Below are 27164 nucleotides of genomic sequence, written 5' to 3'. Positions count from 1 at the left end.
GGTGATTGCTCAGTCACGATGAGTCTCAGGAGATACCAAAAGGTCAGTCACTGTCCGAGAGAACTCACCGTGACATTCACAAGGTCAGGAAGCCTGTGTAGCTGATGAAGCATCGCTGCTGACTCAGATTTCTGACCACCTCTGACTTCCGGACATTTTGGATGAACTGAGTTTGACCGATGGCCTTCGAATGAAAGAGGAGGAAAAACTGCAGTGACAGTCTGTCAGTAAAACGCATGTACTCACCTCTGCACCTCTACTCTACTTTACCTACTGAAAAACACTGAGCCTCTGGAAAGTTGCAGAATTACCTGGTTGGCCACGCTTCTTTATTTGTTACCTACACCAGGGGTTCCCAAACTCTTCCATGCCATGTAATAATGTATGCTGCCTCATACTTTCTGATTTTAATTGGCCAGGAGTTCTTAGGTTTCTTTGCAGCAGTGTCCTCCACAGCAGGGCTGTTGGCTTGTTCCTCCTTGTCACAGATGATGATGCCACCGTGGTCTCCCATTAATTAAACGTGAGCAAAAGTAAATTCACACAACTCAAATTTCAGTTGACTGAGCAGCCTCCTCTCCACCACACTCACTCACATCAAAGTTAACAGACACTTCAACTTCTCTGGATTTGGATTGCAGATTTACGGAGCCCTTGTAGGGCATTTCGAAAGACAGAAATGTCGGTGATAAATGTGAACATGCATCCCACCATCAGTCTGTGAACTTTCTGTCTGAAAATCTGCTCAGTGAAACAAACTTGACACAACTTTGACAATCGTACTTCACAGGGTTTATAAGATGATGAATAAGACACATTCTGCCTTTTCAGTGTTTCTTTCCTTTAGTTTGTTACAAAGGTTGTTTGTGTACATGTAAAATGTCGTGATGAGCTTTTTGAACATTAGAGCCTGAAAATGTATTTAAATTAAAAACCTCAATATGAGCATAATATTTCTCATTTAATAACGTTCTAAATTGTATATTTATTATTTTTGTATATCATTTTAGCCATGTATTATTAGAAATAGTACAAAGTCACTAACAGAAAATTTTATTTTATTTTGTGTGTTTTTGTCGCCGGAGCATGTGCAGCCCTCACACTGGTGTTAACTGTGTTTGTGTGTCAGATTTGTTGTGCATTTCTTAACGAGGACACTGAACTCTGCTGAGGACTTGTAGTATATTTAGAGTTCATCTGATAACAGTGACTTTGAACCAGAGGCATTCAGGACAACAGAGGACTTTTTAACCCAGCAGCGATGCCAGTACTGGTTCAGCTGTGGAGTCATTTTAGGCTGTTTTAGGCTGAGTTTAACGGATACAGATTAACAAACAAGTTTGCTGCTGCTATGAAGTTAACCTTTATTTCAGAAAAATCCAATTCATCCATTTCATTGATTGCTCCTCTTACCTTTGTTAATGAAAGATAAAAGTTGTGGGATGGGGAGAAACTTTACTCAGCTTCTGAAGGAGGGGATATACCAAACTAGTTTGAGAACCACTGAACCAGGGAGAGCATGAACATTTTAAGAATCAAAAGAATATATGAGAGGGACTCTCTGCTGGTTCTCCACAGCAGAGCAGCCTGGTGGAGTGAAGTGCAGGGGTTGTTAACAGTGACATTGAACTGGGGACACTCAGAATAACGGAGAAAAGGAGGGTGCCAGGCTCTGAGTGTGTGATACGAGTTGATGGCACTGAGCCCTGAGGTAAGAAAAATAAAGCTCTTACATAAGCCTACTTTGTCACCCAGGGGGAGCTCTGTTCTCTTGTCCCTTAGTGTCACACTCAGTGTGTGTGTGTGTGTGTGTGTGTGTGTGTGTGTGTGTGTGTGTGTGTGTGTGTGTGTGTGTTTGTGTGTGTGTGTGTGTGATGACCAAGACCGAGACCCCAGCAGCCACATCAGAGCATGTTAGAGTTCATTGACGTGAGTGTAAAGGAGACATAAGCCCACACACGTACACATGTCGACCCTCATCCCCTTTTGAATTCAATGTTGTATAAATTTGAGTCATGCAATATGATCTGAATCATCACACCTGAAGTCTTTATGAAGGTTGTGACATTTCAAATGTTATCTAGAATTTAACGCCCTGTGGTTGTATGCCTCTGCCAACCACTGCAGTTTTAGTCCTCTCGATGTTCCGAACATATTGCAATCACAATATTGCAATGTCATTGTGACCTTTGACCACTAATCAGTTCATCTTTAAGTCCAAGTGACAACTGTCAATTTAAAGACATTTCCTAAAGACAGACTTCAGATATGTTTGAGAAGCCAAAAACATGTTTTGTGAGGCAACCTTAATTGAAGCAGTTAATTTGTGAGTCAGAGTGAACATTTGCTCCAAAATTGAAAGAAATACTTCTTACAATAATGCTTTCACAATGTTTTGCCAAATTTAAAGAAATTCCCTGAAGGAGTTCTTGAGATATCATGTTCACAGGGACGGACGGACGGACAACCAGAAAACACAATGTCTCAGGCCAATGACTGTTGCTGGTGGGGAGGCAACTACTGTTAGTGGTGTGATCAAGGTTAACTGTGACAGCACTCAGTTAGAAATAAATGGTTTGACAGATGTTCCACAGTCTCCCCAGCAGTTCTGTGGTTCATGTGTCGCTCTAATCTGACAGATTGTTAAAGTGCAAAAGGATTAATGTTCATTTAATGATCATACAGTTCCTTTGGTCCTTATATCAATCAGTTAATCTGATTCTATAATTCCATAAATTAAGGTTAGAAATTGTTATACATACACTTGCACAGACAGAGTATCCTTAAAAAAGTTATTAAAACCACATTCCACACAAAGTATGAACGTATGATGAGTACAGTGGTAAAGCAGAATATTGTATGAATATATATATATATATATATATATATATTATTTATACACATTTATGTATGAGCTTCCTGTAGTTAGCAGTGTGAATGTCTTGCAGCACATCATCACAATCGCACTTAATTTCCACATAAGTATTTTAAGCTTGGTGATGTCTCCTAACAGTCCACAACCACAATTCAAAGTCTTTTTAAGACTTGCACATATCCTTGTTGTGGGTTTTTAAATGGTTCTCCCTGAGTGGAATAAACTGAGAGTATAAAGGGCTGTCACCACATCAAGCACTTTATGACATTAGGTACAGGTGTTTATGTTCAACACATATCCGATTCCAAGTAAAGAGACTAAAGTTAAATGTACGATTACGACATGAGAAAAAGTTTCATACCTCGTCTGTTATCTGTCCTCCAAATGTCACCCACGTACCTGCAGGGAGGAGAGACAGAGACGTTGCAGCATTAGGAAACATTTCAATCCCATCAATCCTTCTGTCAGTGTGTGTGTATTTGAGGGAGACACACTAATCCTGGGCTGTGACACCAGTTGAAAGAGGCTGTCAAGTTCCCAGGAGCAGAATCTGTCCTGTTCAGAGCTGCGGCTCTGAGGGATCACTTTGTGAGAGTGTCTGTTAACACTGTCTGTTTGTCACCATCATGGAGGACCCCTGTTTACTCTGTCCTTACTTATCACATATGCCTGTTTATGATGAGTGAGTCCCAATGAGACAGATTCCTTATTGCCAAACGAGCACAGCCGATACGACACACAAAAGACTGAACCACCTGGACCAGAGCAGACACTAAATCCTCTGCACATTCCCTCACTGAATTATGTATGTGGCTTTGTTGTGGCAGGAAATGCTTCCCATTCAGATTATGTCAAAACAGTTTGAGCTATCTAACGCTCTGCCAGACAGAGAGACAGACAGAGGGAGAGGAAGGGAGAGGGAGAGAGGAGGGGGACACCTCCATTCCCAGAAATATGTTTGGTGCAAACCTTTAAATGCTGCCAGGCAGGAGGTGTGAAATTCTTGTTCTATTTGACATTAGGACAAGATGTATATTTTGTAAATATTACACCCATTTATCTTCCAACTGCATTTATCACTAAATTATTTGGTTCAAATCATAATCAATCATTCAACTCTTAAATTTGGTTACAACAAAATTGGTTCCCATTATTTACCATTACAAGTATTTTTAGTTCATCTTCTCCTGAGGTTTCATCCTTTTTAGTTGAGAGGGTTCATATGCTGTACAGACTGTGAAGCCCTTACACAGACAAATGTGTCAGTTTGGAATTCATAATTTAAAACTTCCCAATAGAAGATCTGGTCAATCAAGTAGAAGAATCCACAGTATTTAAGCTTCCTGTCTTTGAGAAAAATAACACAACCCCTCTAGCAGATTAAGAGTTCTCATTAAGTCCCTTCAGGCCATGAGTCTTTCTCTGTTTTATCTCTGTTGAATCTTCTCTGTCTTTCTCCCATCCGATGTCCTTTAGTTCCCACACTTCCACAGCAAATTACACTTCTGCCTATGACTCTCTTCACCTCCGCTCCTCAACTGTCCTTAAACAAACCGACGTACACCTCAGAGACGGGGGACATTTAAGCACTGCTCATTTCAACTGGCAGGACGTTACAATACAGCATAGCTCATTATTTCATATACTGCAATAGCATCAACTCCACTGAGGTGAATTTACACATGACAAGGCTGAGAATAAATTGGATCTGTTGGTGCATAAGTATATTATTATCTTAAGTTAATAAGGAGCAGAAAGCTGCAGCATCAGCAGAATCATAATCTAACTTTTCAGCTGAGGGGAGTTGGACATTTATTTTGGACATTGTTAACACCACTAATATGGCACTATACGCTTTATCTGTACCTAGAGTACAGTCACTATTATAGTGTGTGCATGGGGTTGTGTGTTATTTACTTGGTTGTTTCTTGTACATGTGCTGGTGTGTAAATCCACGTGAGTGTGTGTTTGTGTGTGTTAAATCCGTCCTTCAAGCCATCTCCAGGGTGGTGGAAATGTAATCACAGCTGACGATGTCCGGTCGCAGCTCTGAGCTTTTTGTGTGAGCGGGAGACTCAGCGTGGGATGAAAACCCTGCAGAGCTCTAATGTCCAGGCCTCTGCTCTTATCCTCTACATTTAACTGACTTTTCTGTTTGATGGAAATTGACCTGTCAACAACAAACTGCTTATTTTCTTTTCCCAGCAGCTGCTGGTGGGAAGTGCCAGAAGTGGCACATAATGTTGCTATGCAACAATAGTGAATCTGATATCATTAAAGTGAAAGGTGCTTGAGTCAACATGTAGATCCAGACTAACTGACTAACACAGTAGAGGAGAATTTCTGATTCAATCGATCGCAGGTTTATTGCTGATTGAAGGCTGATCTGAACCGTTTACAGTGTGAGGGGTTTACAGATATAAGCTTAATGCCACAGACTGAATTTGAGCTTGAATTTTGAAACTGAACTTATAATGCACATTATTTTATCTGAATTACTACTCTAATACATTGACATGTCTTATTTGTAAAATAATCTTTTGAAGAAGAAATGTTCCTCCTCCACCTAAAGTTGTTTGAAGTTTTCTGATGAATTTGACACAAAAAACTAAACGAACACTCAGAACTGAGTCAGAACTGTTTTTGTTGTTGATATTCAATAGAATATTAATTCATCCATATTTACTTACTATAATTTGCAATTTTACCCTCAGGTGTGCATAAACTACAGTCTATGAGCTTCTTATAAAGAAACGTGAAATTATTATCAGTATCGGCCGTGTGAAGCATGTAATTATCAGTTATCAGTATCGGCCTGAAAAATCCATATCATGCATCCCTTATGATATTTCTGCCTGTTTCTACACATGTCAAGCACTTAACTTGTGAGGGCTAAAGAGACGAGACAAAACAGACATGAACCTGACTACACGAGGAAGAAAAATTGGAGAGATGGAATAAAACTGAAGGAACATGGGGATATAAATGAGCGAGAGAGATCAGATACAGTTTCGGGTTTGGCAAGAGGTGATTTTTTTCCTTTCTGCTTTGTGCGAGTCCTTTTAACTTGGATGTTGAGTCTTGAATCCGGTCCTGCGCCTGGCAGCGTGATAGATGGCACACATTTAGATGAAACATTTATCTCTGGTGTCTCTCTTTAACTGACCTCCTAACTCTGTTTTTCAGCAGTTTTCAGCTCGTCTGCCCACAGATAGAAGGCTGAGTCATGTTTGTGTACTTCCAGCTTCAATAAAATGGTGCAGTACATCTCTGAGCTGGTTAACCGTGTAACTATAGATTTATCTAGAAAAGACACACAAACAATAAATATAGATCGACCTGGCTTATTTAGGGAAACCTCATCTTTGAATAGCCACAATTTTACACCACTGAAGGACCTGAGAATAAACTATTAAGGGACAATATGTGAGTATTTTATTTTTAAACTAACCAAGATTATCGACAGAAGGTGAAGACGTAACACTTTTGACATTGTCTGCTGCTGCATTCCAAACATGACGCAAATTTTAACAATTTTCTTAACACGTTAGGAGCAAGTAACGCAAATAAATACAACCAGTGAGTATTCCTCTGTTCTCCTCCAGAAGAGAGGAGGACCACCAGCTGAAGCAACTACAGTTGCTGCATTGTACATGTTGTGGAGACACTGAGGGAAGCCAGCGGAAGAGAGGAGAGGAGAGGAGAAGTACTGGCTAAAGTAACTACAAGTGCTGCGGTGTACTTGTTTTGGAAATACCGAAGAAGCCAGCATCGTTGTGTGTGGTTGACTTTCACAATGCAAATTTTAAAGGTTTTGCTGCTTACATTTCTAAAATGACCTCATGGTAATTTCATATATTAGTGTTCATTAATGTTTGGTTTTAAAATCAAGGGCAAAATACAAATATCAAATATTTCAACTTGAATGTGATGATCAAATGACATGATAGACACGATAGTATACATATCGACTGAAGTTGGCAGCCGCCTCGCCCCAGGCTATAACGTCACTTTCTACCTCCAGACTCAAGCGAGTTAGCGTAGTGTCTGCTCTCATTCCAACATGAGAGGATGAGGAAGCTATAACTGCAAGCAGCCATCTTTTCCACTACATTCGTCCACTCCTCATGCTCAGCCACAGATGCTCCTCCTCTCTCTTGCATTCCTCCGCCTCTCAATCACTTCTACTGTTTTCACTAAATCTTTCGCGTCTCTGTGACTGAGCAGACTGTGAGTCAGACAATAGAAGAAAGAAGAAAACAACCCTACCATACACACCAAAGCTGTGTGGAAAATATTTCTCCCAAATCTATGCAGGTTTGGCAACATGTGCCAGATTTATTGAAGCTAACGTGAGCTTAATGGGAGGTTTGAAACTTGGTTGTAAGTGGCCAGTGAGCCTAGTTCCACATGCAGTTCCAGAATGACAGGTGCACAATGGCCAGTAAAGAGATCGACAGGGCCACAAAAAGATTTATGGATTTGTTGACGTTCCATCAGCCCACTGGTGCAGGGGCCCACCAGGATATGTCCCAGGGTGCCTCATGGCGAGTCAGAATTTGCCACAGGGGAAGGGAAAGCAGTGACATATTTGAAGTTTGAATTTGACAGTTGGACATTTCTAACATAGTGGTTCTTTCATGAGCTATAAGCAATAATGAATTCATTATATGTATGATGTATTTGGGGGGTGGGGTTCCTGATTGAAAATTGAACGAGGGATGTTGCGCAATGTTATGTGTCTATTTATATATATTAATGTTAAGTGTTTGTTTTGTTGTGCTTAAAGCAATTTTAAAGACTCTGGATGAAGAATATTCACGTTTTATTTTATTTTGAAAGGATGAGAGCAAATAATGTCTGCTGTCATTTTTAGAGGTGAGAATTATGCCTCTCACACTCTGTGTGCGTTTTGTTTTCTGTGTTTGTTTGAAGAATGTATGGCTTCTTTTATTTTTATAGAGCATACATGGTACACAAACTCTCTCTCACACACACGCACACAAACACACACAGCCTATTTTTAGTTGTGTTGCATTCCCTTGTCTATTGTACTCCCCCTTCAAGTTCTATTGATTTCTTCACAACAGTTCTACTTGAATTGACTTTGTCTCTTGTTATATCTGTTTTATCCACTTTTTCAGCTACAGTCCTCTGCTAACATAGAGCAGATAAAACCCAAACACCTTACAATTCAACAAAGCACAAAAATAGCATGTTTCTCTTTTGACACAATATGAGAAAGAGTATTAGCTTCAATATTGTGGTGGCATCAGCCATCTTCTTTAGAGTGGATGCTGGAGAAGCAGCATCTCAAATGCTGGCAGAAAGAGACAGACTCATAAGGAAGGCCAATTTGGTCCAGGGATAACCCACTGACCCTGTGGAGGTGGTAGGAGGAGAACAATAGCGAAACAATAATTTCTGATGGAGAACCAGTCCCATCTCCTGCAGAACACCATCACAGAGCTGGACAGCCCCCTCAGTGAGACTGATTCCTCAAGTGTCTGAAGTAGAGGTCTCACAGGTCGTTCCTTCCTGCTGCTGTTGAACTACAATCAGCTCTGTGTCTAGTTAACCAAATGCACCTGATATATCTCAGGTTTTCAGCTAATTTAACTGTGCAATAATAATTCTTCCATCCATGGAATTTCAATTTCACATATTTGCAACACTGTTTTTTGGATATTATGTTTATATTGTACCTTTATTTGTTTATTTCTCATACTGAGTGTCTATTTTCACTATCCCCTTTGCTGCTGAAGCATGGCACATTTCACAGTGGATTAATAAGGGTTCTTATCTTTGTATAAGATTTGACTTTACAGTTTATAAAATATCCACATGCTGCAAAATTCTCCTCCAAGATGATCAACCACAGCTTGTTCAATAAAATCAATGGTAGTTGGCTGTGATTAGAGTTAAAAATTGAATGTATCTATCTAATAATTTCAGAAATCTATGTCTGTCTGTATGTGGAATGTATATCTCTCGAGAACTGCTCATCTCATTGACTTCACACTTTGCATGTGTATTGGCCAAGCAAACAGACCATTCTAAACAGGCAGGTTTAGAACAGGTACTGCACTAGTTTAGATTAAAATTATAAAGACACTGAAAGTACAGCAGGCTTAGGTTGCCTGATCCCCTCAGTACTGTGACTTTGTGCAGTGGCCGATAAAATAAGATTATAAAGGATGAGGTTAAAGTACAAGACAAAGTGGAACACAGATTAGAGTGAAGTAAGTGTGGTAGAAGTAGAGGTCTGCTCTTTTTATCTCTTGCAGAAGCACCAGTCTGACAACATGCAGAGGTCTGTCCTCCTGCTGCCTTCTCCTCTACACTGCAGGATTGTATTTCAAGAATTCATTATCTTTGCCGCATCATTGCATTCAGGAAAAAATACAGTTGAAAGGGCAAGGGGCATGAGAAAGTGAGAGGACAGGAACAAGGTTTAAGTTTCAGACGGTGTTGATGATCATTAACTTCTGCATCAACCTCTTTTCCCCTTTTGTCAGCCACACACACAAACAGTCCACCAGTGAGCACTGCTGGAGGCAGCAGAGTGACGCCACTGCAGACCTCCCTGCAGTCGCTCCGTCGGCAGTTTGCAGTGTAAGAGGAGACAGTGAATTATCAGCAGGAGCACACTGCCTGTGCTGAGCGGCCATGATGAATTCAATAATCACTTTACTTATCAATTAATCCCCCCTCCTAGCCTCTCTGTCAAGATAACCAGGTTTTTTTAAATCACTTTCAATTAACCAGTGAGGGGCTTGCACTTATGTGACATTTTCAGATGCATGTAATTTAATTGTGTTCTACATGAATGTGAGATCAAATTGACTTTGAGAATTTGGCTCTGTGCTATAAAACATTTTAACTAGTCAGAGTGAAATTAATTCCCAGTCTGAAGTGCTGCCAGGGTAAAGAGGGAGTAATACAAGGCTAATGTTTAGTAAAGTAATAATTTTTATTTGTTTTTACATGATAAAAATATATAATCAGCAAAATGCATCCCTATTGGGTTTATTTTACCTTCTAAATTTCTCATTATAGTTATTGTTTTTCCATCCTCCGGGAAGCAATTTAAAAAGTGTTAATAACACTTTCAATGAAGAAATCAGTAGGGAAAAATAGCAGAGAACAGGAATTGCAAAATTCACAGCTGTGAGGATTAGATACTTTATTTTAGAACGGTTTACTCTCTGTCTATTTTGAATTCCTTGTACGTACATATTTATATATTTTTTTATATTTTGACTGTGTTTTCTTGGTCTAAGTTTTTACTGTAAATTCCATTATTTTTCAACCTTAAAGTCTTAATTCATGTATGGTATCAAGATGTCTTGAATATTGAATATGTCCCTTTCCGTCCATTTTTATATACAGTGCATGGATCATTTTTCCTTTATACTCTTTGTTTTCCCAGTTCTCGCCTCATCACCCCTCCCTCCGACCTCTGTCTCTGGGACAATGACAGCGAGTGTTGAATGTTAATTCATCCTCATGTACAGATTCTCTGCTGCATTAGCACACAGCAAAGGAGCCGAGCATATAGAAGCTACTTCAGTAAAAACATTCTCCAGAATCTTGGATTAACTTCCTCAGCTGCACACATTTGATTATGTGAGTTAAATGTGAATAAATGCAGCTGACTAGAAAACGATCAAATAGCAGAACAGTAATAAACTGAAAAGAAACAGATCTTCTGCTCAAACTCAATTACAATTTTAAATCAACAGCAAAAACTTACACCATTCAAAAGGAAAAGTTGGCTGATCTGAAAGCATATTGAACAGAAAAGAACCCCATGGTGTGGCTCTCTACTATAGAGCAGAAGAAAACTGAAATAATTTAAAGTTGAATTTAGGTTCTTAGATCTAGAATGTCACAAAATTATTTATCTTCTTTTGTGACAGTGTCTTGCTTTGCTCAAGTTCACTTCAGCAGTGTTGTTCTGAATCTTCAGAGCCAAAGCAAATTATTTATCACTTTTCCCGTCATGAAGTATTTTGTTCACCAGCCAATCCATGTCAAGGTCAACTTGATGTTGCATAACTTTCTTCAAAAAATCAGCCAACTAAGTTTGCCAAGTTGCTTCAACTACTGCAGTCCACTTCCAGCAGGTCTCCCTTCACACTCTGAAACCCTCCACAGAGTTTAGGCACGTTTTTGTTGTCAATCAGTCTGACATGGCACATGTCACTCCGCTGCTCATCGACCTCTGGCTAAAATAGGGCTAGCAGCGTTTCCAAACTTCTCTGTTTAAGTGGCTCGAAAACTCTGGAGTAGTGTGGACGCCAGCCGTATCTAAAGCAGGGTTGATGCACTTTCAAACTGAAACATAGTAGTATGTATCCTTACACCCCAACATGCCTAACAAGCACTGACCGTCTACTTTTTTCCCTTGTTTTTCTTATTGAACACTGATTTTAGTGTTGCCTATCACTTGGAAGTTGCTTTGGATATCATCTGCAAAACGAGTGAAGTTTACTCATTTCAAAGTTTTAAAAGCAGCCTGTGGTCCTGATTCACATTGCAGCTGTAAGACAGTGAGCAGAGATGCAGAGATGCAGTAGTTTCTTAGTGGTTTATTAACAGCGGCTACAAAAGTTTAACACTTTGATGTCAAACTAAAGCAGTTACAACTTGACAACCGGCCTAAATCTCTGGATTAGTTTCAGCATGTTGCCTTGTGTGAAACAGACTGTGAGAATTCTGAAAAGCATAAAATAAAAGTACATTTCCGTGAAAAAGAGGTCGATTAAACCATTATGTAAATTAGGCAATTTTCTGGTGAAACTGTGTTTCTCTGGGGGCATCATCATGCAGTTGCAGATTGTCTCTTTAAAGACTGCGACAGTTACATCTCCTCCGGGCTGTGATTTACACAACCGACGACAAACAGAAACAAATGTCACAATCACAACTTAACTCAACTTAATTTGTATTTCATGGATTTTCAGTCTGCTGCACTGTAAGTCAAGCATATGAGGCTGTGACTGTCGGTTTTTAACAATGGACTTTTCTAAGGTGGAATGAATGCTTCACGTGCACACGTGCATGCACATACACAATTATCCTCTTGTTTGTTGGCACTGGTCCTTGAATTTAATCAGTGAAACACCATTGAGCTTTGCCCTCTCTCTTCCTCTCCTCCCCTGCCAGCTCCATGTCCGCCCTGGGCTCAACATGTGGCAGGCAGCTGGCATTATGTTGACCTTTTCTGCTCTGTACGGCTCAGCCAGTCTGACTTCAACCTCTCAGTGTACCATGAACCACCTGGGGCTGCAGCTCTCAGAGGTGGCCTCAGAGTCACGTATTACACCCTGAAAAACTAAAGCTCTGCATGGCACCACAAATCTGTCCCTGACACCATTTTAGTTCAAATTCATGCTCTCTTTTATTTACTATTTTAGTCACTTTAAGATAAAAGGTTTTTAATATCCTAACGTACAAATATCAAATATAAAAAGTCAAATGAAACCATACCAACATCAGATCGTGACGCAAATATGAAAAAAAACTAAAAGAAAGCAGTGATGAGAGCCTGTAGATGTGCGCTAAACATAAACATGTAATCTCCGTAGCAGAATGAATTACTTTGTCAGGTTTTAACAAGTTTCTTAATTGAGCGTTTTAATGACCTACTGCAACAATCAACAATTTGAATTATTTGTGTGATTTGTATGGACAATTGCAACGTGGGTCATGAAGGAGAGTACAGAGTCTACTCACCCAGTCCTAAGCACGATACTCGGAGTCCTGACTTTCCCAGATTCCTGTAAAAACAGAAAAGAGGAATCAGATCACACACAGTAACCTTACACACACATATATAACCAAGTAAGGTAAAGGATCCAGTGATGAAATTGAGCAACCAAGTTCGGCGACATGTTAAAAGAATAAGGATCAGCCGTTAGAAACTAAAATGGAGCATGGTGTCAAGAGGATAGTGCAGTGCCCTTAACAAGCAGGCCTTTCATTTTTACAAGAGGATGGATGTGGCTTTACCTCTGATATAATCACATGACGGCTCGACAGCACTTCTGTCTGCCCGATTGCTCCTTGAAAGGAAAGTGAATTTCACTTTCCTGAACCTATAGACAGGTGCTGCAACACAGTGTGTGTGTGTGTGTGTGTGCGCCTCAGAGCAGAACAAAATGGTAATGGTACTGTCTCATCAGCAGGGAAGAGAAAAACACCAGGTTGTGATGCAGGGAGAAACAGGATGTAAAGAAAAAAAACCAACTCACTGATTGAATAAAATGGAAAACACTAACATAATAAACCAATCTGAACAAATCCATGACATGGATCCATGACATAAAATAGTGAGGATTGTATGCAAAAGAAATAGAGTGAGAACTTGTTTGTTGCAGGACGGAGATGAAGCGTTTGTGTGTGTGTTTGTGTGCACTATAGATATTAAACACATCTTATTTGCTTGCTAATGGCCTCATTAGCTGTGTCATTAACACCACACACTCTCCCTGTATGCATACAATAATCAGCCTGTCCTTCTACACTATACACCCACATGCTGTCTTTGCATCCTTAGTAACCCACTAAATCAAGGACATACTGACTATAGTGTCTATAGCGGCTCAAATCATCGATCCTTTACGCAGATTAGCTTAAGACCCACTTACAAATGATTAACATCACATTATAAAGTTAATTTGGCTACAGTGTTCTGTTTGCACATCCAGCAGATACACCTGGAGATGTATCTATCAATTGGAGCAGTGTTTGTGTCCACTTGACAAATCTGAATCCAATAGTCATTGTCCTGTTCTCAGGAAAATATCTGTCTTTTGGTGTTAAACGCTCCACCCCCTGGTGGCTATTGCACAAAAGTGCAACATGGCGGCACTAGCATCCAAGATATTTTAGCTTAGTTATAGTACAACTGGCGGAAGTGGGGAACAATCTTTATATGAAGGCTTTGTTTAAAGACCAGAAGACTGAGCTGAAAAAAGCTAAAGAGCTTAATAGAGCTGGGCTGATATCAGGGAGTTTGAAGGATCCACATTTGACTTAAAAATGTAACAGTATTTTTATTCAAAATTTTAATGTCGTAATGACCTTTCAAATTCAAGATATCCAGTCGAGAAGCTCATCAGACTGTCTGAAGTAGCTTACCTCATGATCCAGCAGAGGGCGATCACTATCAACTTGAGCAATTGCATTCCCTCATGACCTAACAGTAAAGTGAGCCAGTAATGTTACGTTATTTTGCTTCGCAAATAGAGGACGCTAGCGAGCAAAGCCGTCCCGAGTGGACAATCATGACACCAAAGCATCTGAGAAGCAGCGTGTGGAAATCTTTTGGGTTCTACATCGTAGTAACGACCAACCGTAAACTAGTGATGCTTCATTGACAACAAATCTGCATGTCAACCTGTTTCTCCACCACGTGAGGCAGATTTTTGGAACAAACAACAACCCCAGCAGCTTCATTGTTGATTTGCACATTGATTAGTGCACCTTCAACTTGCTGCGTCACTCGTTTCTCTGTATAACACTGTGGTCATCATGTTTTGTTGGTAAAAGTCCTCTGAAAAACTACATTTACTCGACTTGACACTCAGATTACAGGTTGTCCGTCCAGTTTTAGCGCAGTTGATAGACTGGCAGGTCCCTGCCATGTCCAGTCAAACCTGAGGTACTGTTATTGTCCTGTCAGTTTCATGAGACTCGGTCTTTGTGAGGGATGAGTACACACACACACACAAAAGCAGGTGCAAAGCTAAAACCTCTGCTCAGATTCATCATGACAGGAGATGGCACAGTTTTCCTGGGGGCGGAGTTTCTCATATCTTTACTCAGCACTAATATGCTTGCTCAGGAATCTTATTTAGAGAGTGTACTCAAGAGCCGATCTCAAATAAAAATCTACGTCATCGTTTTTATTTCTAAACTTGCTATCTTTACCACAACAAAAGAGAGCGTTCTGTACAACACTGGGTACATGTTGTATTATCGCAGGGGAATACAGATTTACTTGTACCATAATTGAGGTCAGTGCAACTTGAAACACCTCATCAGCACATATACAATCCAACTGGAAACTAAAGATGGTTTGTTCTTGAGTCTCACAGGGCACAGTGCATTTTCTGGTGCAAAATCCCCCATTTATTTATGTTGTGTTACTCATAATTATGTTTCTTACTGAAAAGGACCTTATCAACACTTTTAACAGCAGATCCCTAAGGGAGAGTCGCTTTGGACTGGGCTTTGTCCTCAACGCAAAACAATGGTAATGCACTAATTCAGCTTTAAAACATTGCCAACTCAATAATTATATAAAGGGATTTGAAGTTTCAACTCATGTTCTTATGCATTTTTGATGAAAACACATGCATGGCCTCATTAAAACCATGAGATTCACAGACTCAGCCTTGTTCAGTGATATTAGAGAACATCATTAAAGCTGTCTTTCATTTTAACTCCCCTGTCAAAACCACTTAGGTTAGTCATCGCTGACATGTGACCTCTGCATCCTTCAATATCAGAATGATTAATTAGGCATAAAAATCATGCAACACTCAGAAAATCGATTATGAATGATGCATTAGATCCTCTGTAACCTATAAAATATACGAAGAGGGCGCCAAATATTTAGGACAAGGTGCTCTTGAGCAACAAGTAACAGGAGTTACTTTTGTTTGCAGTGTTGATACTGCATTAAACAATAGAAGAAGGAAACAAAGCAGGATTGATTGGTGTCTTCTCCTCCAACGATATGTTTGAACTATAAGGTCATTTATTTTGTATAATGAAATTACAATGGCAACAAGATCAACAAAGGGAATCAACTCAGCCTTTATCTCCATTCAAATGGAAAGACAGCTTTTATTCTGTGTACTTTATTCACAAAAAGTTAGCAAATAAAAGAGCCTGCAACTAACAACATGCCAACATCAGATTCAAACCCATCTACTAACAAATCATTGTCAAGTTTGGCTAGATGCACCCCACAGAGGTGATGGTGACGGTATGCAAGTATGTCATACAAGAGCATTTAGTGCACTCCCTAAACGTCGTTAAACCAACACTAACCATGGACCAGACTTTACGCCCCCTTACTTCCAGTGTCTTACACATTAAAGGAGTAGGTTGAAGAACCCTGTTTAATGTATATTTCTATATTTTGTCACATTTTGCTGGGCCGCTCTTCACTCCCCCCAATGTCCCTCAACAGGAATGAGATGGTATCAATAAAAGTTATGTTCAGTAGCTTTTCTTTCTCAGGAAAGATGAATACATATTTAAATGTCCAAAAGTTATGGCCCGTCTGAAACAGGGCGATCTTTTGAGTTCAGATCCTGGAAACTTGAGGTGCTGAGTCAGGCAGTGGATGCATCCGCTGCTGATTAATGATGAAGTCGCTGCCACGGCCATGAATGATTATGATTCAGGGCTAAAGTGAATAGCTTGGCTGCAGTGAGAGTAAAACACAGACAGAGCACTATACTGAGCAAAAAACTGCATATTGTGATGAGCGATACAACAACTGACAACCCATTTGGACAGAGTACTTTTACTGCAAGCGAAGAAGTGATGAAGAGATATTTTATCATCAGTTTTCATTGCTATTGTTTTGGCACATTGCCCAATACTGTAGTGTTACAGCTGCATGCCACAACAATGAGGATGAAAACTGGATTCATTTTAATTTCAAGAGCAGCTTCACAAAATTTACAGTCTTTAAGTTTCCAGTGCAGCTGCGAGCTAATGTGGATTCACTCCCACATAGCAAAATTGTTTTGGCCCACATTTGGCCCACATCCAACACATATCACATCCCACCCAGATAACATGTGGACTGATGGAGCTTGGGCTGTCCGCTCCTGTTCTGAATCTAGATCTGGGCCACAAGTAAGCCATAGCAATACGGCATGTTAACCAAAGGTGCCAAAGGTGACCTGAATTTGTTTTGTGGTATTTGGGCCATGTTAACCATGGGCCACTTTAGTTTCGCCTCCAGATTGCACCTTGCCAAGAGCACCGCATGTTTGCCAAAAAATGGCCCTAATTTGTTTTGGGATATTTGGGCCACATATGCTATTTAACAAGTAGGCAACTTTAGACTCACATCCATTTTGTTCGGGGCACAAGAAGTGCTGCATCACTGTTTGAAGAAGCCCACATCTGTATGCTATTCTGTCACAAAAGCTTAAGTCAGCGTTTCGAGCTGATGGGCAATTATAACTTTGTATAATGTCTTTTGCTCAATTTTTGATTTTTTCCACCTCCAATGTTGACTGACACAAAGGAACAAATAGTTGTTCTCAGATAAGCTCGGCAGGCCTGGGTACTGCAGAGCCCACACAATGCACCCCCCCCCTCTTTAAGCCTTTACTGTGATAGATTGCACGATGGATGGCAGTGAAGAGGATAATAGAAGTGATGGAGAGAAAGATGCAGAGAGGAAGAAAATAAGATTTCCCCACTTGGGAGATGGAATGAGAAAGTGATCTTCTCCCTCATTCAAAGCGCTCCTCATAGATATGCAGACGCTTAGAGCTGAACACACACGCACGCACACGCACACGCACACACACACACACACACTAATACGGCATAATCACCCATCAATTATTTATTGAAATATGAACCCCACCTGGGGATCCGCTTTTCCAAACAGATCTACCATAACAAACCCTCACCAAGAGGCTTTTCATCTCCACTTAAACACGTCTTCATTTGGCTGATGACGGACAGTAATGACTTTCTCTCATTCCCCCGCCACTATGGCAGCATTATCCTCTCTCGTCATCTGCCAAAACATACACACACTTGCTATGTCTCGCGCTCTCCTGCGTATCAACAGTTATCACCACAGATCTGTCACTGATTCCTCCCATTACCTCCTCCAGAACAGCAGGAGAGGCAGCTGCTCAGTATTTAGTAAAATATGGGTTATGCTTAGAGAGTGAATTTTTAATGATATTAGTTTTTACTAGATGGTTGGGTGTTATTGGACAAGAGAAATAGTTTGGAAATCCGCTTTGTTTTCTAGACTGTAGCTGCTCAGCTTTTGATCTCTACAGCTGCACCTTAGCCTCATTCGAATGCTCTGCTCATATTTTATGTGTCCTTGTCCTTGTTTGATTCCTACAACAATTAGGCCCTGGACACTTATTCAGGCAGGAGCTAATAAAACATGTGGGACAACTTGGATGGTGATAGTCTTATCTCTGGGTGTGCTGTCGCTTTAATGATGTTGTGGACATCGTTCAGAGGGACTGGTTTGGGCCTCATGAAGGATTTGAAAATGAAAATTGAATTGCTGTTTACAATATGAAAAAATACTCATGAGCCACTAGAGACTTTCTCACACACACTCCAACAAGTGTAAAACTAGGTGTGTGTGTGTCAGAGACAGACAGAGACAGAGGAATGGGTCGGCAGGGCTGCAGGCCTGGTGCCACCTGAGCTCCAGATAAAGTAGGTTACAGTCGCCACCCAAATTCTGGCAACACACACTGTTTATCCGTGGCAACATCACTTCATGAACATTAAAGCATTAAAGGTTCCCTCACTGTTCCTCTCAACCCTACATCATTTACATCTCTACTGTGTGTCACTGTCTTTCAGTCGTCTCTGCCTCTGTTAAGTGTTTCTTTGTCTCCGATCATTTCTCTCCTACTAGCTGTTTGACATCTCAAAGTGTCCCTACTAAACTGCGGTGCATCTTGCTTTATGTCTTAGTCTCCATGCAGTCTGTGGCAAGATGGATTCTTTTATACAGCATATTGTAAAACTTAATGCGTTTCTAATGAAAGTGAAAAATAATACAGTTGTATCTGTTATTGTTTTTTAGTTCAAACATGTATTATGTTATTTGAAAGTATTTTTCCAGTGTAGAAAATCACCTAAAGGAAAAATCCTCTAAGTTTGAGCTATAAGGATTGAAAACATGCAGTTTTGAGACCAACATTAACGATGTGTGCATCTCTCTCCTTCACATTCCCTCCTTCTCTTATTTCCTTCCCACGCCATCGTCTTTCAACTAATTCCAGCTCTCCTTGACATTGACCCCTCTATCCACACTTTAATAGTCCATGTTGGCGAGAATTAAGTCATGTACAGAAAATCCATTAATTACAAAATGAGCTTTCGTCTCTGCCCTCCACAGCTGAAAGACTGCTTCTCTCTCTAAACCTGGACTCTGGAGATTCTCATTAGGGAACTCTGACATCATCATTCACCCTGTCAACTAATACACCCCCCTGTTGAATTTCCTTATAATGTTATTTTAAAATTGAATCTGTCTACCGCTCTGAAAACTGTGTCCTATACCTTAAATTTCTCATGACTTGGCTGACAGGAAGGACAAAACTGAAGACCACACATGACACTTTAGAGTAAAAGTTTAATCTATGTAAGTAAATTAAATTATCAAGGAATATGTACTTTTTTTTTTCCTCTTTTACAGTCACACACATGCAACATGCAAACATGGGGAAATTTGACCTCTGTATTTAAGCCATCCGTGTGAATACAGCACACACAGAACACAATCCACACAGTGACCACACGGAACAGTGGGCAGCCATACTTCAGTCAGTCAGTATGTTTGAAGTGTGTTGATCTGTGAATATATTGGGATGTAACTAAACCAAATACCTAAACAACACCAATCCAACCAAACTAACCGACCCAGGGAGGAGAGAGAGAGTGACTGCAACAGTGAAGCATTCACACCAACTCAGGTGTCCAGCATCATCGCTCACTCACAGCTTTGAAAACACCTAAACAATCCAATTCTTTTGTTTATAGGGATTTTAGAAACATTCATAAACTGACATTTTTATCCAAGATTTGATTTAAAAAATAAAAAAAAGTCAACAAAGCTCATTTGAATAATAATAAGGTTTTAGATGAATCTCATTCTGGCATTTGCTGGCGTCACAGCTGCGTCTGAACTGGTAAAGGTCACAAATGACATAACGCTGAATCAGACCTGAACTCAATTTTAGTTCTACCTGACCTGAGATCAGCCTTTGACACAGTGTCAGCATCATTGGCTCTGGATTGGTTCATCTCATATCTAACGGGTCGTTCTCTGTTGTCCATAGGGTCTATTCTTGATCCTCTTTTATTTACTGAATACATGCTCCCCCTGTGGAGAACCATGTAGATATAACATTGATCTCCACTGCTATGAAGGACAGTAAGGAACTGTGTGCGCCTGATAAAGCCTGGCCCCACCGATGTGTCATCTATTATATCTTGCTTTATTGGAATTAAGAACTAGATGTCCAATAATTTCCTGCAGTACCTTGACCGCAAATCAGAAGTAATTGGCTACGATATGTACCCCCAGCACTAACAGCAGAAACAGTCCCTCCTTTACTCTGAATGTTATACCTTATACTGTTAAAAGACGCCCGTAAACAAGGTGATACTTTCAACTCTGAGTTGAGAATCTTGACGTGTCACAGAATTTGTTACAATTGATGTCCATTGACATCAAGACATCAGAAAGTCTACACATCTTCTGCCGCAGTCTTCTGCCTACACCTTGGAGAAGAAGATGATGTCTAATAAACCTGGTCTGGTGTTTATATATATATATATATAAAAAATAAAGATAAAATAAAGTTTAGTTGCACTTATATGACACTTACATGAAGCACTTGAAGTTTGACTTTTTTGAAGCAAAGTACGTGATTCTTGCTGTTCTGGGTTTGTACCCTCATTGCACTTATTGTCCCCTTATTCCCTTTGGATAAAAGAGTCAACTAAATGAAATGTAATATAATGTAAGGATTGAACTATTTATCTTCTATTTTACTATACTGTGAAGTGATGTTTTTACAGAGATAATTGAGAGAGATAGTTTGACATACTTTGTCAAAATGTATTTGCATTTAATCCTCTAGTGGTAAAAAGACTGCAATGCTAATGGCATCAGTTGAGAGGAGAAGTGAGCCAATGGTAGATGATTATCATATTGTGTGGACTAATTATCTCTCCATATTCAACTGCAGTAATTACAGCCAGAGAGAGAGAGTTGCAAAAATAGACGATAAAAACCAAAACAGATCTGCTGAGATATGAGACACTATTCATCCATATCAATAACATCCTCTTCCTTCCTTCTTCTTCTCTACTGTTAACAGAAAACAGAAATCTCCAATGAAATGTCACAACTGTCAAGTTATCAAAGATGTGGAAGCTTGAATGCTTCAGTGCGGAGAACCCTGAACAGCTGTCATCGCTGTTAATGTAACCCTAATAGGTGATTGCATTGATGAATTCCAGACTCCACAGCTAAAGAGCGCTGATCACCTGTTTATTCAACGTTTATTAATATTGAACATATCTCATGTCCAAATCGCACAAAATTCAACACTGCACTTTTTTGGGTGATTAATAATACGTATTCCAATTGGGGAATCTGAGTTCTCGAGATATGTGTTTGAAATACAGACAGACTTCTGGAGTTATTAGACAGATTTATTGTATGAGATTCAACAAGCTGATGTGCTACACAGACAGCAGATCTAGGGTTTCCTCACATTTAAAGGTCCAGTGTGTAAGATTTAGGTGAAAGGGATCTATTGGCAGCAATTTAATGTAGAATAATCCTCATGATGTTTTCACTAGTTCATTTCATCTAAATTGTATGAATTGGAGTTTTCTTTAACCCAGAAAAGACCCTTTATATTTAAACACTTTATATTTACATCGAGGGGGTCCTCTCTACGGAGGCCGCCATGTTTTTTTTACATTAGTCCGGACTGGACAAACGAAACACGTTTTGAGTTTTTATGACAATTAAAGGCTACCACAGATTCTTTTTCATGTTTGGAAGGAGAGGGTGAGGTGAGGGGTGTTCAGCTGCAACATGCAATTTCAACACTAGATATCACAAAATTCTACACACTGTACCTTTAAGTAAAATACAAACTACAGTGTTCAGCAGTAGAGAATTGAGAATCCTTAACAATAAAATTAAAAATGTATTTCTTCATTTCAAAGACTATCAGGAAAGACAGTGAGCTTGGATTCAAAGTCAGCATAGGGACAAAATGATTATTAAGAATAGCTTCTTTCACGTTTTTTAATCAACATCTCAACAATGTGACGACCAACCTACACAACCAACAGGAAAATGTATCTAGTGTGCTGTAACCTTCCCTTATGTTACCTTTTACCAAATACGGCAGAGACATTATACCTATTGAACAAATTAATACTAAAATGACAAGCAGCATTCTTGAAAAGTACTTTTTTTAAAGGAAGCAACCATGTCTGTGTGTGAGGGAATGTGCCTATGCATGCATACATAAACACATGAATACATTTGTGTATTACGTAGGAGCACAGGCTGAGCTGTACATGCATGTGCACCTTCTTGCACACTGTGCCTGTGTGCGGTTGTATACCTGTGCATCCTTATGAGCAATACTGTTTCTATGAACTAAAAAGCAATCTCAGCAGTGGGGCTATTTCCTGCTTATCAAAGCCTGGGCTGAGTGGGAGGATGGGGGTATGTGTGAAGGAGAGAGGGGGCAGCTCTCACAGCCTACATCCAGGCAGAGTAATGCAGCAGGCTGCATGGGAGTAATATAAAAGCTGTCACATAGCAAGCAAGGCGAGATAACACCGCCAATGGTACCAGTAGGAAGCACTCTTTCAGCCAATCGGTCTTTTGACACCTTCACAGTTACAGCTGCAATATATATATACTGTGACCAGAGCAGTAATTGTGAGGATGGAGAGATTTATGGTGCTGCTTCTGAGCGTGCGTGTGTGTGTGTGTACAATTTGTATGTGTGCGTTTTTGTATCCATAATGTGCAACTAATGAATTGTTGTAGTTTGCAGTATGTAGCTATTAGCACGTGTTGAGTCATATGTGTGTTAAAAACAATCATAAAAACCTTCGTGTAGGAAAATAGAAGCTTAACACCTCCTGCTGTCAGCCTGAAACAAAAACATCATGACAGAAATAGAAAGACAGAGAATATAGTGTGACGCTCGTGCTCAAACTCCTTCATCTTATCCTCCCACTAATGCTTCACCCACCCACACAGGTATAGAATACATTGTACTGTATTTAAATATACTGTCTCCGTGTAAATATGTGAATATTACCTATCTTAAGTCTTTAAATAGGCAGCTGTGTCTCCGGTTGCAAATCTGTAGATTAATTTGTGAGTATTTGATTGTGATTACTTCACTTACTGTAGAGGGTAAAAAAAGGCCCACCTGCTTTTAAGCTATAACCTCTATTCTGTATATTGTTTTAGTGATTTAAAAAAAGATATTAGGCCCTTAAACATGCCTGATTTTTTCCATCAAGTTCTATGAATTATTCCCTGGGATACTGGTGAAAATAAATACACACAAAAAATCTCACAATGTCAAAGAAAGTGAAAGAAAATCCTTGATCGGCCCCCTGATCCAGTTGACCACAAAAAGATTTTTAATGGGTTCTTTCCTGACCCAGCATCCTTCCACCAAGTGGTAATCAGTTATTCTTGTTTAAAAAACCAACAAACAAACAGGGGTGAAAACAGATGTAACAAAGTAAATGAATAAATACAGTACAGTCACATTCACCCACTCATTCAAACTGCAACTCTATATGCAGCGCTTTTCCGTGACACATCTTTCACACACTGTCAGCACAGCCGTCAGATCCAATATTAGGTTCAGCATGCTGGAGGAGCAGAGGGTCGACCACTTTACCTCCTGAGCCACAGCGAAAGTAGATTCAAGTAGCGTGAGAGCAATCACTTTTGTGAGCAAGTCTTGCGTTTTGTTTACCCATCCATCCCAAACGACCCTGCTCCTGGACTGTGGATTTTGTCGGGCTGTAAACTCCGACGAGTATCACCTAACTTCCTCATAATTACTATGGCTGCCTGAGCTTCTCTATCGATAGAATAAAAAGTATGGTTGCTGCTTTCAGTGACGACACGTGGGGTTGTTCTGTGTGATTCAGCTTTTCAGACTGATGAAATTTCCCTTGGGGAAAATGGATTGACAGCCGAGAGCTATAATGTAACAAAAGCTAACCTAACGTGAGGAATGGATTCATCCCTCCATATAGGGAAATAATAAAGCACCTGCAGTGTGCTGTAACTCTACCCCCACAGTATAAACATACCAGCGGGAGCCATAATGGATCGTTATGTAGCCACTTGCATCCTTTCAGCTCATTTAGAACTGCTGCCCTGATGGGGCCCACTTGTTATGAAAAACATACACAAACATCTTGATTTTTCTCCTGAGGCAAATGTCTATTTAGTTAGAGACTCTAAATCGAAATGAACCGTAACTAGTTTTCACGCTCACAGAGACGAGCTGTGCATGTGTTTGCTTACGTACATTTGTGTTCCTGCAGTACATTCAGTCTTGACTGAGAGTGCAATGATGAGAGGCTTAGTGGATTTGAACATGTTTGTGACAGTTCAAACACACTAGTGTGTGTGTGTGTTTGTGTACATCAGCAGGCACCAGTAATTGTGTGAACAGCGAGAGAAGGACACGGCCAGGCAGAACCCTGTGTGCGCCTGCAGTGACTTATGAGTGGCTGTGTGGGCTCAAGATCCTCACTTTTTAGAAATGACTCATTCTGTAAAAACCCTCTGATCTATAAGTTCTCAAGTGGTCTTACTGTTCAGCAGCAGAGTCGAACAAGGTTTCCAAAACTGCAGAACTATGGACCAGATTTTAACATCCATCCAATCACAAGTGGAAAGTGTTCATCTGTTCACATCTGGTGTTAAAGTACGTCTTGTCTCCTGGGATCACTGTGATCAGACTTCATATGGAAATAATCACATATGTCATAACAGTTTGCACGGAATAATGTTGTTTTTACCCAGTGTGAGTTTGCAGATGTGTCAGATGTCACTCTGTGTGTGTTAGCACAAGCAAGCGATGGAGAGACAGAGAGGAGGCAGAGACTGACTGAATGAATCCTGTGTAGCTGTGCTGTCAAGAAAGATTGAACCAAAAAGGGAAAGTATCAATCACTATTGGATGATCAGTGTTGATGTTGTGGCTGAGGCCATGGACAAATGAAAGTATGGGCAGTGAGATGTGTGAAAATAAGTTTGGTTCACTCGTGGGTCAGAGGACATCAGCTGACTAGGTGGTCGTTCATGTGTGGTCCACGACTCTTTTGCTCTCCCACAGTGGACAGAAAGTGGCCACATGCGCCCCAGACCACCTCCTAATGCGTTCTGACTGATCCCAGCTCAAGATGGATTCAGGATTCTGCATTCAAACCTACACAGACCACTTGATCACTCAGGGTGGATGTTAAAACCACGTCTGGTGGGGGTCTACAGTCTGGGAAAGGACAAGCAATTCCACAAACCAAGTTCCATAATACCACAGATTCTCTTTTGACAGACATTCAGGTTATTCTGTCACCGGCAGTCCTGCTACTTTTACTTTTCCTCTTTTCTGCAGCTACTGCACCAACCAGATATCATGTGAAAACAGTGCCCCTCCTGCCAGTCATACTGTACACACACACAAATCAATTTTCAGTGGTGATGAGAATCCAAGGCTTCTCAAACAACTGCCAACACGGGAGCATTCTGCAGGAAGATGCTGTTGTTGTGGCGATCTGCAGCAACTTCAAGTGCAAACTAAGGACAAACTATAAATGCTGACAACGGAGAAGTGGTGGAAGGAATTGTTTTCCTGCCAGTTTTGTTTTAAACTCAAACTTTTTTGTTAATGCAAACAGTGCTTTTTTTTCCCCCCAATGACAGATGTCAAAGTTAGAGGTTAAAGCAAAGAAAGTCAAAGGAAGCAAAGATGCCTCATTGTTCTTCTTAACTAGTTAATATTATCAGACACCAGCAGGAAGCATATGGATCAATCTTCAACAGAACACTGTTTCAGACACTGTCTGGTGGTCTCTATTCAACAGAAAACAAACAGAGACAAAACAGAGTTCTTTAAAGCGAAGAAAAGCAGTTCAATCCTCGACTGTGCACCTCGATGACTCAGAGTCTGGAGGCAAAAGAAAACAAACACCAAACGAGATTCTTAGAAGATCCCAGATTGTGTTTCAGCAACGACTACACCACTGAGACACACACACACACACACACACACACACACACACACACACACACAAACACACAAACAAACAACACACACAGCACACACAGAGCCTGAAGGCATATGAACAGATCTGCTGTTGAATTGGCCCCAGTCCATTAAAGGGGAGGAAGGAAGGAGGGTAGACAGGAAGGAAAGCAAACCAACTAACTGACCATGTTGCACATAGAGAAAATGCTATCCACAAAAAAACACAAAATATTACTAGAGAAATGGTGATAAATATCAGTGAGCCTCATGTGTCTATCTACACTTTATGAATCAATATTACAACAATATTCTGTATTAATCAAAACATATTAGAGATTTCCCCTACAGTCAAACAGAAGGTACTATTACCTATTCTAGCACGTCATTTAATACATTTTATTATGATTGTATATCATTTCAAAACACAGAGTACGTGTTTCAACAACATTCAAGGAAAAAATAAGACAAATAGAAAACCATGCACGCCAACCAGTGCAGTTTCAGTCTACATAAAGTTTTTCCCCCCAGACTCATATGAGGTTGAAAACTTTCAAACAGACCTTCAAACTTTGACCCCTAAAATCTAATCAGTTCATCTTAAACTTTAGATGACAACTGGTCAAGATTTGAAGAAATTCCTTAGACTTGAGATATCATGTTGAAGAGGCCAGAAACCGTTTTGCACTGTGACTGTGACTTAACCTTTGACCATTCAAATTAAATCATTCATCTTTGAGTCCAAGTAAACATTTCTGAAAAATTTGAAAGGATTCTCTCAAGGAGTTCTGAAGATAATGTGTTCATGAGCCAAAAAGGTTTTTGTAAGGTCAGAGAGATCTTGACTTTGGTCACCAAAATCTAACCAGTTCATCCTCGAGTCCGAGAGAACATTTGTGCCAAATTTGAATATATTTCCTCAAGGTGTTCTTGAGATATCGTGCTCACAAAAATGGGACAGACAACAAAACTATAATGGTTCACAGTTCAATGTGAGGTTCAATGTTCAGGGCAAATTGAAGCCCTGAGGCATCAATCAAGTTTTCAGCTTGCATCGTTAGTAAGGAGCTTATTATCCTTGTGATGACAGTGATTCTAGCTCATACCCATCACCACCAGGAACATGTGGCATAAATATAACGAAACCTAGATACAGAGATGCTATCTCAGCAGGAACAAATACACAGACACACAACGTGTTTGTCTGC

At 40.1% G+C, this 27164-nt stretch overlaps 1 protein-coding gene across 3 annotated transcripts in view; it reads right to left on the bottom strand.

Annotated features, from left to right (window-relative positions):
- The window catches only part of kcnab1a (potassium voltage-gated channel subfamily A regulatory beta subunit 1a), a 98357-nt gene that overhangs the window by 17281 nt on the left and 53912 nt on the right, over window positions 1–27164 (bottom strand). For all 3 annotated transcript variants that reach the window (XM_020095166.2, XM_020095165.2, XM_020095167.2), the window contains exons 2-3: window positions 12617–12660; window positions 3237–3274 (exon numbers count right to left, since the gene is read on the bottom strand). In XM_020095166.2, coding sequence (XP_019950725.1) covers window positions 3237–3274; window positions 12617–12660 — 82 coding nt within the window. The remainder of the gene's footprint in view (window positions 1–3236; window positions 3275–12616; window positions 12661–27164) is intronic.

This window comes from Paralichthys olivaceus, chromosome 11 (assembly GCF_024713975.1).
Source record: "Paralichthys olivaceus isolate ysfri-2021 chromosome 11, ASM2471397v2, whole genome shotgun sequence".
Lineage (NCBI taxonomy): Eukaryota > Metazoa > Chordata > Actinopteri > Pleuronectiformes > Paralichthyidae > Paralichthys > Paralichthys olivaceus.
Note: the sequence above shows the minus strand (reverse complement) of the source record. Positions and strands in the feature narration are given on the sequence as shown.